Source organism: Lutra lutra, chromosome 5 (assembly GCF_902655055.1).
Source record: "Lutra lutra chromosome 5, mLutLut1.2, whole genome shotgun sequence".
NCBI classification, from domain to species: Eukaryota; Metazoa; Chordata; class Mammalia; order Carnivora; family Mustelidae; genus Lutra; species Lutra lutra.
The window spans coordinates 94,577,517-94,593,130 of NC_062282.1; the positions used below are offsets into that span (position 1 = coordinate 94,577,517).

At 35.6% G+C, this 15,614-nt stretch overlaps 1 protein-coding gene across 1 annotated transcript in view; it reads left to right on the top strand.

Moving 5' to 3' along the window:
* Positions 1 to 14,676, top strand: part of RNF180 (ring finger protein 180) — a 190,121-nt gene extending 175,445 nt beyond the window's left edge. The window contains exon 7 of the mRNA XM_047731593.1: positions 13,465 to 14,676. Coding sequence (XP_047587549.1) covers positions 13,465 to 13,664 — 200 coding nt within the window. The 3' untranslated portion in view covers positions 13,665 to 14,676. The remainder of the gene's footprint in view (positions 1 to 13,464) is intronic.
* Positions 14,677 to 15,614: the final 938 nt, after the last annotated feature.

Genomic DNA, 15,614 nt, shown 5'->3' on the forward strand with positions numbered 1-15,614 from the left:
TGAATCCTGGTGCCCTAGCCATATCCCAGACCAATTAAATCAGAATCTCTGGAGATGGATCCCAGATGTCAGTATTTAGAGTTCCTCCAGAGATTCCAATGTGCAGCCAAAGTACCAAAGGTGAGGTACATCACTCTAGAAGCTGCTAGGACTTGTAGTTATACAGCAGTACAGAACTGTGGACTCAGAATGGAAAGACCTTAAAAAACCCTTTTATTTAATTCTCTGACTTCCAGGCAGTAACATATTCATAATATTATGAAGAGCAGATTAATTAGATGGAATGCAACGCTATAAATAAAGGAGATGGTGTTTGTTTTACACTAAAATGAAATTAACCCTGGCTTAGTGTAGTGATAGTTTAATAGTGTGTGACAGTTGTCCATTTGTTTTGGATAGCAAATACAAACAACTGAAACTACAGTGCAAATTTAAGAAATCTACAAGTAATTGCACAAACTAAAGTTTAGCCAATATGCTGTGAACACTTCTCTGAGCAAAATGCCAGGACATTTGGGGAGACCATAAAGTGGTATTGTATCCAAGGCACTAAGTATTTGTCTGTTCACCTGTAAATACATATATGTTAAAAAATATATCTGTTAAAAGAGGAAATTGGATTGAATTGGCTATAAAGGTAATCTCAAGAGATAAATTCTAAAAAGAATTAAAAAGTAGTAAGTATCTAGGAAAGTCCCAGCTTGTTTCCTTTGGGGACATGAAGAGTATGCTAATAATCTGAAGACATGCTTAGAAGTTCCAGATCCTTCTTGTCAACTGGCAGAAAGACTATGATTAACTATACCATAGCTGTAGCTGTGTCTTTTATTTTTGCAGTGCATATGAAGTAGAAGGACTTACTTATTATGGCTTAAAATAGATTAATATTAAATGAGATGTATACCTACAAATTTTAATAGCATTAGAGTATTAGCTCACTAAAGTTAATAGGATAATATGAAGACATTTTCATGTTTCCAGATTTATAATTTGGCACTGAAAACTTTCAAATGCCTGAACAGATAAAACTTCAAATTTTTACCTTTCCTTAATTAGGCTTGTGTTAGAGTTAACCAAAACAGCCTGAGATACTTAAAACAGAAAAACATCACAATTGTACCAGTATTGAAATAGCTGAACTATTTTATAGCTACACTAGATATAATGCAAGGCTATATACATAGATGTTATAGTAGAATATGATAATATAATCTAACACCATTTAACTTCTATCCCATTTTTTTTTCATTATTACATTTAAATTTCCTTTTTCTTAAAATTGAAAAGAGCGAATACAGTAATAATGGCACAGAAACTGCTTTTTCTTTCATTGCTTTCTCTAATCTGGGAAAATGAAAGACTATAAGGATAATTTCTCAAAACATACCAAGCAGAACTTAAAAGGACTGATTACATGTTTCTAGAAACTCGAAGTTTCTAGTCATTTATATTTTATTCTACATTGCTTATGTGGTATGTCCTAAGAGTTCACACAGAACAGAAAATAATAAGGTTACTAGTTCATTATTCTTAATTTAAATTGCACTTACTTAACATACAGTGCAATGTTGGTTTTAGGAATAGATTTCAGTGATTCCTCACTGACATACAATATCCAGTGCTCATCACAAGTGCTCTCTTTAATATCCATCACTCATCTAGCCCATTCTCCCACTCTCTTCCCTCCATCAGCCCTCAGTTTGTTCTGTATCCTCAAGAGTCTCTTAGGGTTTCCCTCTCTCCTTTGTTTTCCTCTTTATGTTGATCTCTTTTTTTCTTAGAATCCATATATGGGTGAGATCATATGGTATTTGTCTTTCTCTGACTGATATATTTCACTTAGCATAATACATTCTAGCCCCATCCACATCATTGCAAATGGCAAGCATTCATTCTTTGTGATGGCTAAGTAATATTCTATTTGTGTGTGTGTGTGTGTTGTATGCATGCCACATCTTCTTTATCCATTCATCTGTTGATAGACATCTGGACTCTTTCTATAGTTTGGCTATTATGGACATTGCTGCTATAAAAAAATGGGGTGCATATGCCCCTTCGAATCAGTATTTTTGTATCTTTTGGGTAAATACCTATTAGTGAAATTGCTGGATTACAGGTAGTTCTATTTTTAATTTTTTGAGGAACCTCTATACTGTTCTCCAGAGTGGCTGCCCCAGTTTGCATTCCCACCAACAGTACAAGAGGGTTGCCCCTTCTCTGCATCCTTGCCAACACCTGTTGTTTGCTGTGTTAATTTTAGCCATTCTGACAGAAAACCATAAAACTCTTTCGAAGAAAATATAGGGGCAAATCTTCATGACCACTGGATTCTTGGGCATAATATCAAAAACATGAACACTAAAATTAAAAAACTGAACTTCATTAAATGCAGCCTCCATACGAGAAAACATTTACAAATCATATTTCATAAGGGCTTAATACCCAGAATATATATATAAAGAACTCAGTAAGACAACCCAATTAAAAAATGAGCAACAGGGGGCGCCTGGGTGGCTCAGTGGGTTAAGCCGCTGCCTTCGGCTCGGGTCATGATCTCAGGGTCCTGGGATCGAGTCCCACATCGGGCTCTCTGCTCAGCGAGAGGCCTGCTTCCCTCTCTCTCTCTCTGCCTGCCTCTCCGTCTACTTGTGATCTCTCTCTGTCAAATAAATAAATAAAATCTTTAAAAAAAAAAAATGAGCAACAGACTTGAAATAGACATTTCTCCAAAGATATACAAATAACCAATAAGGATATTTTAAAAGGCTCAACATCATTAGTCATTAAGGGAATGAAAACCACAATGAGATCACAGCTACTAGAACAGCTCTAACAAAAATTTTTAACAGAAAACAAGTATTTACAAGAATGTGGAGAAATAGGAATCCTCAAAGATTGCTGGTAGTGAAGTAAAATGATGCATCCCACTGCAAAAATATTTTGGAGTTTCCTCAAAAAGCTAAATATAGAATTACCATGACTTAACAGATCTTCTCCTAGATATATACCCCAAAGAACTGAAAACAAGAACTCGAAGAGATACTTGTATCCCAATGTTTACTGTAGCATTATTCATCATAGACAACAAATGGAAGCAATCCAGGTAGCCATAAACAAATCAATGGATAAACAGAAATGTGGTATATACATACAATAGGATATTGTACATACATTGTACATACATTGTATGTATATACCACGGGATATTATTTAGCCATGAAAAGAAATGAATTTATGATACCTGCTTACAGTATCAGTGAACCTTGAAAATGTTACACTGGGTGAAATACTCAGACCCCAAAGGATGAATATTTTATGATCTGACTCCTATGCGATACCCGGAATAGACAAATTCATTGATTAGAGGTTACCAGAGACTGAGGAGAATGGGAAATTACTCCTTAATGGCTACAAAGGTTGTCTTTGTGATAATGGTTGTACAACTTTGTAAATGTAATTAATGCTATTGAGTTGTACACCAAAAAATTGTTAAAATGGCAGATTTCGTGTTATATATTTTTGCCACAAAAATATCTTTGAAAGAAATCATGATATTCATTTTTTACCTTAACAGAAACAAAACAGAATTTTTTGTGATTTTGCCTGACAACTTTATAAACTACAGTTGACCCTTGAACAATACAGATGTTAAGGTTGCCAATACCCCTCCATAATTAAAAATCCACACTTAAATTTTGACTCCTTCAAAGCTACTTATAACCAACTGCTGACCAGAAGCCTGGCTGATAAGATATACAGTCTACTTGTATATGTATTACATACTGTATTCTTACTATAAAGCAAGAGAAAAATGTTAAGAAAATCATAAGGAAAAGAGAATACTTTTACATTACTGTGTATGTATTTATTGGGAAAAAATCCACTTGTGGGGCACCTGGGTGGCTTAGTTGTTTAACCCCCCGACTCTTCAACTCAAGTCATGATCTCAGGGTGGTGAGATGGAGCCTCTGCATGGGACTCCGTGCTCAGGGGGGAGTCTGCTTGAGATTCTTTCTTTCCCTCCCTCTGCCCCTCCCCAGCTCACATTCTCTTTCTCTCTAAAGTAAATAAATCTTTAAAAAAAAAAAAGAATCCACTTGTAAGTGTCCCCGCACAGCTCAAATCCATGTTGTTCAAGGTTCAACTGTATACTGAAAATTAAACAGGTGTTATAGAACTATATGTAATCCACACATACTTTAATGTATTCATTAGAAAAAAAATTAATCTTATAGGACTTGTACATTTGACTCTGGTATCCTAAAAATACAGGAGAAAAAGATGACATTTAAAATTCATTTTGTATTAGCTTTTCAAGTATATTAACAGAGTAACTCTATACCTACTTTTGACTATAAAAATATCACTCCACCTCTGCTAAGGCCTACTTAGATCAATCAACTTGGCACTATAAATGTCTTATGTAATACGAAAAAGACAGCAGTAAAATACTGTGCTTCAACCTTTTGTCTGTCTCATCACACATGAAGGATATCGCATACTTCCTTTTTTTAAAGCACCTAACTACATGTAAGATGTAAGATGGGTAAGGTTGGAAAGATCTTACTGTCCTCATTCATTATCTCCAGAAACTCAGTAAGAAAGGTGAAGTAACTTGCTCAGGATCACACAGTTGTTAACTAGCAGAATTGGAAATCAAATGGTCCCCAGATGAGAGAAAAAGAAATAGGTTCAAATCTTAGTAGAAGTTGCCTTAACTAATTCCCTTATTTACAGAGTGTTGATGAATTTGATACTTATTGCAATGACTGTAAAATAAGAATCAATCAGTAGTAGTCTGTCATCGTTGTTCATTCCGAAACCAGATTTAAGCTCTGAGCATGCAGTGTGTCTCTCTTGTTCAATGATATATCTGAGGCTTTGCCCAATGCTTGGCATATGACAGATGACTCTTTCCCTTTTAATACTAATTTCAGTGCTCTCTGAACTAACTTCTAAAGAATATTTTTTCTTAAGAGCTACAAAATGCATCTCAAATACATTCATAATAATATTCTGTTCCTGCTAAAAATATATTTGGGAGGCCTGATTTGAAACATTCTGGAAAAACAGGCTAATTATTCATTCTATTTTCTGATGTCTTTCCTTATATACAGGCACTCACTCATCCATCCATTCAGCAAATACATTTAGTATCCAGTATAAGCACTGTGAAAGTTGCTAAAATTGAAAAAATATATGAGATAATTGTGCACAACCTTTATGTCTCTGAAAGAGTCTTCAAAATAATGGAGACTACCTTATTTATAGTCTCTGATGGTGAATGTAAACTTAAACCATACGGAGGGGCAGGGAGTGATGGCCTTTATCTTCTAGGATAGGAGAAAAATCCTTCAGAGGTAAAATTGTTTTTAGAAAATAGAATCTATAAAATGGCAGAAGTACCTGTTTGAGATTCTAGAATGTGGTTTCTTCTTTGTATTTTTTCTCAACCTAACTCTGACTTGGAGATTTTCTCCACAGTCCTTTGTTACTCTTCAATTTCACACAATGAAATTTCTCCAAGAGTACTTTCACACATGAAGGAAAAAAAAAAGAGATGGGGGAAAAAAAAGTCAGATTCAACTTTAGGGATTATCATCCTTTTCTTGAATAGCTTTATAGATTATTTTGTGATTCTCAATCAGAATGCCTAGTGATGTTGAAATAATTTTCCCTTAACTCCTGAGTCCTCTGTGCCATATCATCTTAAGCTTTATGACCAAAGCTGACTGAGCAGTCTGTCTGGTATTTTGGTAGTTGCTAGGGAGGAAGGGAAAAGACTGCTGCAGCCTTTCAAACTGATAAATGCTCTACCCAGAAGCAATGCAGAATATTTTGTTTGAACAGTCATTTTCATTGGTCAAGTCTCATGGCCATGCCTAACCTTCTCAGCAGCAGAGAAGTGCAAAATAAATGATGTACTCAGAAGACCAGATTATTTGCGTGGAGCACTAAAGGTACCACAATTATGCAAATTTTAGTCCAATATGTTTAAAAACTTGGATTGAATGGATAATATATAAAAATGGAAAAACTTAAGAAAACCTTAGAAAACATTAACAGACTGGTGATTAATAAAGAAACTGATACAACTAGTAAAGAATTGGAATTTAAAAATTTACCCCCAGACTTGAAAAGACAACAGGGCCAAATGGTTTTATAGGCTAGATTCACCAAACCATCAAGGATTGTAATTTTATCCACATTGTTTCATAGAGTAAAAAGACACAAGATTGTAAATATTGAGAACTCTCAAGGGTCTGAGATTTTACCCTATTAATTAGCAAGCTAACAAATTAGTCTTCCACTTTCATGGATGTTTGCAAAAAGTGTAAGATTCCTGGGGCAGAAACAAAGGATGGTCTGTTACTCACAACATTAGTCAAAACAGCAGAATTGATGATGGATACCTGATCCCTTTTTCTCCTAGGACATTACAGATAGGGCCAGATGATACCTACACACACACACTGGGTTGTATTACCTGGAGAGCTCTGAGCTCATAAAATTTAGTTCTTTTTCTAATTTTTTTTTTTTTTTTAAGAGAGAGAGTACAAGCAGGAGGTGGGGGCAGAGAGAAAAGTCTTAAGCAGGCTCCATGCTCAGCACGGAGCCCAATGCGGGGCTTAATCTCACGACACTGAGATATTGACCTGAGCCTAAATCAAAAGTCAGATACTCAACCATCTGAGCCATCCAGGTGCCCCAAAATTCAATTATTTTATAAATTTCAAATATAGTATGTTCCCAAAGGGGAACATCCTGTCTGCCAAGATTGTATGCTATAGGAATATCTTTCAAGAAACAGTACAGAGGGCGCCTGGGTGGCTCAGTGGGTTAAGCCACTGCCTTCGGCTCAGGTCATGATCTCAGGGTCCTGGGATCGAGTCCCGCATCGGGCTCTCTGCTCGGCAGGGAGCCTGCTTCCCTCTCTCTCTCTCTGCCTGCCTCTCTGTCTACTTGTGATCTCTCTCTGTCAAATCAATAAATAAAATCTTTAAAAAAAAAAAAAAGAAAGAAACAGTACAGAATAGAAGCAGTCATTACTTCTGTTTACAAGATACGCAGACACAGAGACCCATGTAGAATTGTCACCCATTTGCCAACATATTTTAAAAAGCCAATAAAATAATGATAAACCAGGCAAAAATAACATAAAACAGAAAATTATACACCAATCTTCCTTACAAACATAGGCATAAAAATTCCATATAAAATATATAAAGCTGAACTCATCAGTATATGAAAATGAGTATCATGAATACATGTAATTTGTCCTAGGTATGAAGGAATGATAAAACATTGGAAAATCTGTCACTTTAAATTATTCAACATTTTTTTAAAAATCTGTGTGAATTCATCACCTTAACAGATTAAAGAAGGAAAACCATATGAACATCTTGCAAAATACAGAGACACTATTTTGACTTGACTGAATGGTTATGTTTAATATTGGCACAAGAATCCAAATTTTCTGATCTCTTGATGAAGATGATTTTCCCTGCACAGTGCTTTTTTTCCCTGTAATATATGGGGGGAGGGGGGGGGGGGAGTATGAAGTTTATGTTTTTACTGTGTTCTTTACTTTAAAATAGCACAGGTAGAAGTACTAATATTATTAGATACTCTTTAAGCCATGTCTGAATACCAGACTATTATTGGTTTTCACCAGTAATAGGTTGTGGTTAAGTCCATGTAAAAGTGAATTCCTGGTGCAGAAGTTTTCACTCCATTAATTCCAATCCAAATGCTCTTGGAATAAAGTAGTTGCCTATATCACTATATATATATATGTCTATATTTCACTATTATGATGGTTTTAGGCATACTGTCTCCTAGGCCATCCTAGGATTTTGGGGGGCAAAGATTGGTTTGGGGGGCCACCAAAAAATCCTAGGCAATACTTTGGTTTGTGGCCCTCAAAAGCTTAACTGTACCTGACAAAATCTTATTCTTTCCTATTTATTGTCTCTCATTAGGAAGAAAGTAGGTTTAAGTTAATTTATTGATTAGAATACATAAATTTAAATTTAACTTATTTTTCCCCTTATGGGGGTGCTAATTTAAAAAAAAAAGATTGAGAAACACTGCTCTAGACTCCTAGTTTCCTAAAATACCTTCGTTTCTTAATATATATAATATATAATAATGTTTCCTAATAGTTTCCTAAAATACCTTAAAATCCTCAGCAACTCACAGATCGTAAATATGCCCTCTATAAATGTTAAGTAGATCTCATAGTTTCAGTGTCTATACCCTGAGAATGTACTTAAAATTACCCACTGCCTTGAAGAAATCAACTCATAATTAAACAGTTAGAAACCATTTTGTTTGAACCATCAATGGTCAACTCATTGATTTATCCAGAAAAGATAGACATAATATGAAAAACAAACTCTGGCAAGAAAAGGTAGCTTCTTCCACATATTAATAGTAACAATAGTAATAATAATGTAAGAAGAAAAATCTGACATGCACTGAACCTTTATAATGGACCAGGCCTGTGCTTTATATGTATTAATTCATCTAATCCTCATGGTAGCCCAGTGATTAGGTCCTTTCATTGTGATCATTTTACAGGGGAATCAGTTACTGATTACTGGAATTAATCACTGGTTAGTATTCTTGCAATTCTTCTGATGTCATAATCTAATACGTACCAAGTAACAATATCTGTGAGGTGATTTTCCTTTCATCAGATTTTGATTGAGAAATTACAATCATCCCATCCAATGTATAGCTTTGAAAATCCCAAAATATTTACAAAAACCTACTTACTAACTCCCCACCTAGACAAAATTTAAGGGGTACCTGGGTGGCTCAGGGGGTTAAGTGGCTATCTTGATTTCAGCTCGGATCATGAGATCAAGCCCCTCATCAGGCTCCACTCTGGGCATGGATACTGCTTAAGATCTTCTCTCCCTCTGACCCTCCCTTTCTCTCCCCTCTCTTTTTTTCTTGAAAAAGAAATTAATATTAAGCAATGATCCTTATCCACCTTACCTATAAAAACTTACTGCCTGAGTCTTGTGGTGTTCAGAGCTGAAAATTAGCATTAATGAGAACACTTTCAGAATGAGAGGCACTCTATTAGTACTTCTACCAGGACAACAAAAGTAAACTAAGACTGTCCTGGGGAAACCAGCACATATGATCTCCCCACCCATACATAATGCTTCGTCTTTTGTGCCATGTCTTCTCTTAGCCCTACTTTTTTCTAGGGCTATACCATTAATACCATCGTTCCTTTGACCCAACCAACTGAAACCTAAATCTGAAACATCTAAGGTTTATAAATAATCCTTTAGGTCAGAAAAATCACTTTGTTATATAATAATAATTTCCAATAATAGTGCTACCTATTCTCCAGCCTCTATTTGTGAAGAAGCTTTGGAAAAGGAATATCAGCTACTTTGGAAATATTTGTGTTTATGTATTAGGCTAATCTTTGTGCGAAAAACTTTTCCCACTTCCCCTCCCTCCTATACTAACAGAAAGACCCCCTTTTCTCTTAAAATAATGACTACAGTTTAGAGAATGGTGGTTAGATAGTCGTAAAAACCCGTTGGGATGAAATTCCCTTAATATGCTCTCCAAAAAAGAATACCCCCCCCAGGTGGGTACAAAGCAACCCACTGGAATGTGGGAAGAGAACATAAAAGAATATATTCTACTTATCTAAACAGAAGTTAAGCTTTAATAATATTGAGTGAAGACTAACAGTGGCATTCTTACTTAGAGGTTATGATGGTATGTAATGTTGGCTGAGGAAAACTGGAAGTCGAATTACCGAAGGACGGACTTTGTTGGTGTGTTTTCTATCTGTTAAAATATGTTGAAGTTTGCATATGCCCAGTTAAATGGATTTTACTTTATATTATCTAGTTTTAGATAAATATTAGTGCAAAGTACACAAGAGACTTAATACTAACAAAGCAACCAAAAAAGACAGGAAGAAACATCATCCTATTGTAAACGTTTTATAAGCAATAAAAATTAATAATTTAAAAATAAAATGTGATAGGAAGTCAGCCAAAAACATTATGAATTATTACAAACCTATTTGAAATATGGCCCTCTAATTTACCATTTCCCCTTTATCTCATCCTTTTTAATTTCATGTTTTACATCTACATAATGTAAGTAAATATAATTTACTGAAAATTATAAAATATTGATGAAAGTAATCAGAAAAGACACAACTAAATGGAAAGTTATTGCATGTTCATTGATTACAAAAATTAAGATGCTATGTACTTTTCTTAAATAAACAGTTATCTAGAATTATCTTTGATCAAAGAAGTTTGACTTTAAATACTACTACCCAAGTGAGTGTAACCTTGCCATCAGAATAAGCAGCTTGATCTGAAGCATGTTTAGTGTTCTTCCATTGTTAAAATGGATGAACGAGAATCTGCTTAAAGCTTGAGCCTCACAGAACTTTTATCACCAGAGTTACTAGCAGCTACCAAAATTATAGCCTTTCCATAATTTATTCTATTGTCCCCACTAAGACTAATAAGGACAGAAATACTTAAAGTAGGCATTAGTAAGTAAAAACCAAAGATTACGATCAGATTATCAGTCCTTTGAAATTTGATTTTTTTTTTTTTTTTAGAAGACTCTGAAACTATGTATTGGTCAACCAAGAGATGTTGCCATTGGGCAAGCTTATGTTCAAGCTCTAAATAATTAGCAGGTACATATTACCGAAAAAAAGTGCAGTTATTTCACAAGGAGATGTAATATCTCTCAGTAATACTTTCATTTAGTCATACAAGAACTACCACTTTTTTTTTTAATGTGGGTGCCAGCAGTTTATTTCCTTGTTTTTTAAATTCTGCCTCAAAATATTAACATTTTACCCTGGGAGATGAGAGATTTTGAATTTCTTCATTTAAGGCCCACTTTCCAACACCTTTATGTTCAGAGTCTGCAAATCAGAAAAGAATTCTATTTGCCTGTTAGATATATACACAGATACACCTGTATCTCCATCTGCATTTGCCTCCATAGGTTCTATCTTATGTCTCTTTCTGTAGATACATGTATCTGGTCCTAAATTCCTCCATCTCTCTCCTGCTGTACTCTGTCTTTCTTCCAGATTGCTGTATGTATAGATCTACCCATAGCTGTAGACAGAGTGGAAGGGTCTACTTCACTGCCTGAAATTGAGGGCTAGAACGTCTGAAACATGACTAGCAAGGTCAGTCTCAGGACAGATGGGATTTTAGCTTTGTCCAGGGAAGCCATAGGAAGAATGGCTCTCTTAATAAGGTGGGAGGAAGGTTGTGTCAGAGTGTTTGGAAGGCCTCTATACCCTTGGGGGTGGCACCTGTGCACACATTACACACTAGAGCTAAGTTGGGGCTGCAGCAGCCACATTGGAGTCCAACACCAGTCACCCCCAAGGAGTCTCAAGTTCAGGGGTCTATACTGTCAGTGAGTGGCCTGTGCAATACACAACTGTGAGCTTTTGGGGGCACTGGCTTCTGTGTGAACAATAGCCACTAACCTGTCAGAGAAGGTATCCATGTGGAAGCTGGTGCAGTGATGGGTTGCTGGAATAGTGAGGGTGAAGCACTAGAGGCTTTGATCTGCAAGGATATCCTCACCCAACTGTACAGCCACTGGGGTCCAAAAAAATGATCCTATCACCCTCTGATCACCCTGGCCTGAGAATTGGGCACCAGGATCCTAATGTCTACAAGATATCAGCTTGGGACTTGTCGCTGCCTCTGATCTTGGTCACCTTCAGGCACTGACTGGTGATTACCTTCACTATAGGGACCAAAAAAACCCACAAACACATAGCAATGCAAGTGGCCATTTGGCCCGACCAGCTAAAATCAGGACCATTGTGGCGGTTTTATGGTTTCCTGAAATGCTCTGCATTTAGGAACCCCCGCCAGGAAAGTTCCTCCCTGCACATGTGTTCCTGTGCTGTAAGGCAGCTCTCAAACACTTCAGCTAAAAACAGATCAAAGAGCCACCAGCTGCCTGGGAAGGATCCCATGGTGGTGTTTCCACTAGATGTTCCCTTTATCCATATAGATGATGTTTTCTTTAGCTTTTTCTGGTAGTTTTTCTGGTACCAAAACGTAAGCACTGACAAGTACACACTCACATACAAAAAATTTCACACCTACTACTATTAAATACTGAGTGCATTAATTTCTGGTAAAATTAGTCCCTTTACTAAACACTTCTGATCAGATCTAGTTGTCTTCTGTAGTATACTAGTTGAGTTTCAGAGCCCTGAGTAGCCAAAGGATACAGTAGGTCATTTTTGGTCTGTTTGTATTTTTGTTTGTTTGATGGCTGGTTGGTTGGTTTTATAATTTTCTGGCACTTGGAGTCCAATCAAATGACTGACTGGTTGCATTTTTCATATCCTTTCAACCACTGATGTGACTTTTACCATAGCAAGAGGGGTTTTTACAAACTAACATCTCATAGTGAAATATCAATTGGCAGGTCCAGGTTCTATGTTGTTTTCAATTTAAATGATTTTATGTATTCCTGTGTTCCTGTTATAGTTTCTCCTTCTCCTATGTTCTTAAGCAGTGCTTTCATTTTAGAGCTTCATGTCTCTCTTGACATCACCAGCAAAGAGCAGACAAGGGCATGAAAAACCAGCTAGAGCCAATCTAAACACCATATGACAGAATATAACAGAAAAAAAACTTTCTGTATGTGAAAACTAGAGAGGCCTGAAATCATAATCAGGTTGGGAACAGAATTATGTCCATTGCAGAAGTACCCCCGTAGCACCTTGACTTACTGCTAACATTCCACGTCACATACCCCGTGCATTTTCTTCAAGGTTGTTGCTAGAGATTTTGAGATTGGCTTTTTATATACCAATCTCCTTAAGTAAGCCCATGCTTTAAAATTTATAAAAATTAAACCTAAATTTCTTCAAAGGTGTACCATTTTGTATGTCCAGTTTGTTCAGTGCTAAAACGAGATATTTTCTGCATAGAATTTTATTCAAATACCAATAAAATTCTCAAGGTATGAGATAAAAGGTTAAGTTGGTGATCACTAGTTACAAAGAGCGGTTGTGACAATACAACCTGAATCGAGTTCAAATGTAGAAATTGCTTGCCTGTGAAAATAATTTAAAAATTTGTGAGGATCCGTTGTGATTAAGTCATTAGATGGTATAAATGAGCAGTCAGAGACCCAAAGAGAGTGACAGAACAAGAATAGGTCTCCTGACTCCATACCCCATACTCTTTGCTAATTTACTGATCCTGCCCTTAGAACCCATAACTAAAAGAGACTCTGACTATTGTTTATCATTGGGGGGAAACAAACTGTCAGGAATACAATATATCACTCAATGACATCAAGATCTGCTCTATTCACGGTCCCAGTGTTCGTAACACAGCTTCCTTTCTGAGCACATACCTGAATTCCATGCGCTTTACAATAACGTGTTGATGCATCTTGTAGGTTTCCATAGACGTGCAGCTCCAGTCACAAGAAGGCAATTCCCACATGGTGCACACAGGATGGATTATCTGCACTTTGAGGATGATAGCCGTGGATGGTGGTTTGACATGGATATGGTGATCATCTATATTTATTCAGTGAACTGGGTCATTGGATTCATTGTTTTCTGCTTTCTTTGCTATTTTTTCTTTCCGTTTTAGGAATTTTCATATCTTACTACAGTTGAACTATCACAAATGATGTAGATAGCAATTAAACCTTTTTAAAAATGTGTTTTGAAGTTTTTATAATGTTGCATTATATAAATTGTTGGTGTTTATAGAAAGTATGAGAATAATGGACTTATTTATTAATGTTTTTCATGCAATGAACTACAGTTTACTGAGAAGCTAGTTTGTCTAGCACTTAGCAACAATGCACTATTAATTTCATAATTAATTTCATAATTCCCCCTGGTTTAGGATTTATGGGCTCTAATTTTACAATACTGCTTTTATACTTAATTGTAAAGACTGAGGTTTTCCCTCCACTGAAAAGTAGGAAAAATACAAAATGAAATGATAATCTGGGTAGATAGTATCTTTGCTGAAAAAATATTTAGTCAATCACCACTTATTCTTAGGCAAATTATGTGCATTAAATATAAATTATACTTTCTGGGAATTAATCTAGCAGGGTATATTCAGTTTTGGTTTCCAATTATCTCTACTTATTTTCTGTTCTATTATCAAAAAAGCTGGCTATTCTTTAAACAGACCTAATAATAGCATTAATGCAACATTTTTATTTATTGTAAGAACAGAACAGTAAATGTGAAAGACCCCCAATAGAAAGAGATGTGTTAATCCTTTCCAAATTACAGGATTACTCACCTGAAGAATTAAAATACTTACTTTCAGTAGTTTAAAGAACAATGCATGTCCAAAATGTAACTACTTTAGTGATTTGTTTAACACAGAGATTGTTAAATATATTGTACATGTGCAATAAAGAGTGGCTTTTACATTTTTTCTTTCTTATTAAGTAATTTAATATCTGGAATAAGGAATTTTTGGAAATAGGCTTATGAGTATATACAAAAAAAAACTGGCATTTCTTTTTATTATTACAGTATTATAAGCCTTGGAATTGGTTTTTCCCTTAATTTTAAAAAAAAATAAGGAAATCTAAATTATTCCAGAATAGGAAACAACACTAGTACCCCGCTTTCACAAGTGAGAAAACTAAGGCACAAAGAAGTAGGCTTATTTCAGTAATTAAGATGGTCTTTGTGTAACCTATGAGGAGTGTTTTGATTATGAACAACATTCCTACACTGTGCTATCATATATCTGATAAAGCAGTGAACATACTTTTACACAAGGAAAGTGAAACTGTCATGGCACTAAAAATATCACCATCAGGGGCACCTGGGTGGCTCAGTGGGCTAAAGCCTTCGGCTCAGGTCATGATCCCAGAGTTCTAGGATCGGGTCCCGCATTGGGCTCTCTACTTGGTAGGGAGCCTGCTTCCTCCTCTCTCTGCCTCTCTGTCTACTTGCGATCTCTGTCTGTCAAATAAACAAATAAAATCTTTAAAAAAAAAAAAATCGCCATCAAACAAATTGTCACTGTTGAGGCCTCAAGAGTTCAGTCTAGGAAAAGTCCAAATTTGGCCTAATTACAACTAAGTGTATTTGAATAAAAGCACCTATATTTGATGTTCATAGAATAACAGATTTTTATTCTACACTGTTATTGTTTTTAAAATTATGTCTGTAAAAGGAAACAGCAGTGTCCACTAGACCCTATCAAATCTAGAAAGCAGAAAACTGAATACATTTTAGAAGCATCAGTTTTTGCTCATGTATCAAAATAGACAAATTATGCTTAGTCTAGTGGCATATAACTAATATCGTGGTAAAACAATATTTTTTACAAACCTCAGTATTATCTTACAGAAATAAAAATGGGTATTTATAATTTATTGCTCCAAGTGGGGGTAATACGTGTCAGGACTGAAAAATTAACAAAACACAGATTGGGGGGCAATATCTTAATAACTTTAAAATGAACTGCAGCCATTTCCCAAGCAATTCCTGGTTTATCGTCTCTAGCAAATGTGCTTTTACTCGTTACTAAATTAAAAAGTTGATTAAAGGGATGCCTGGG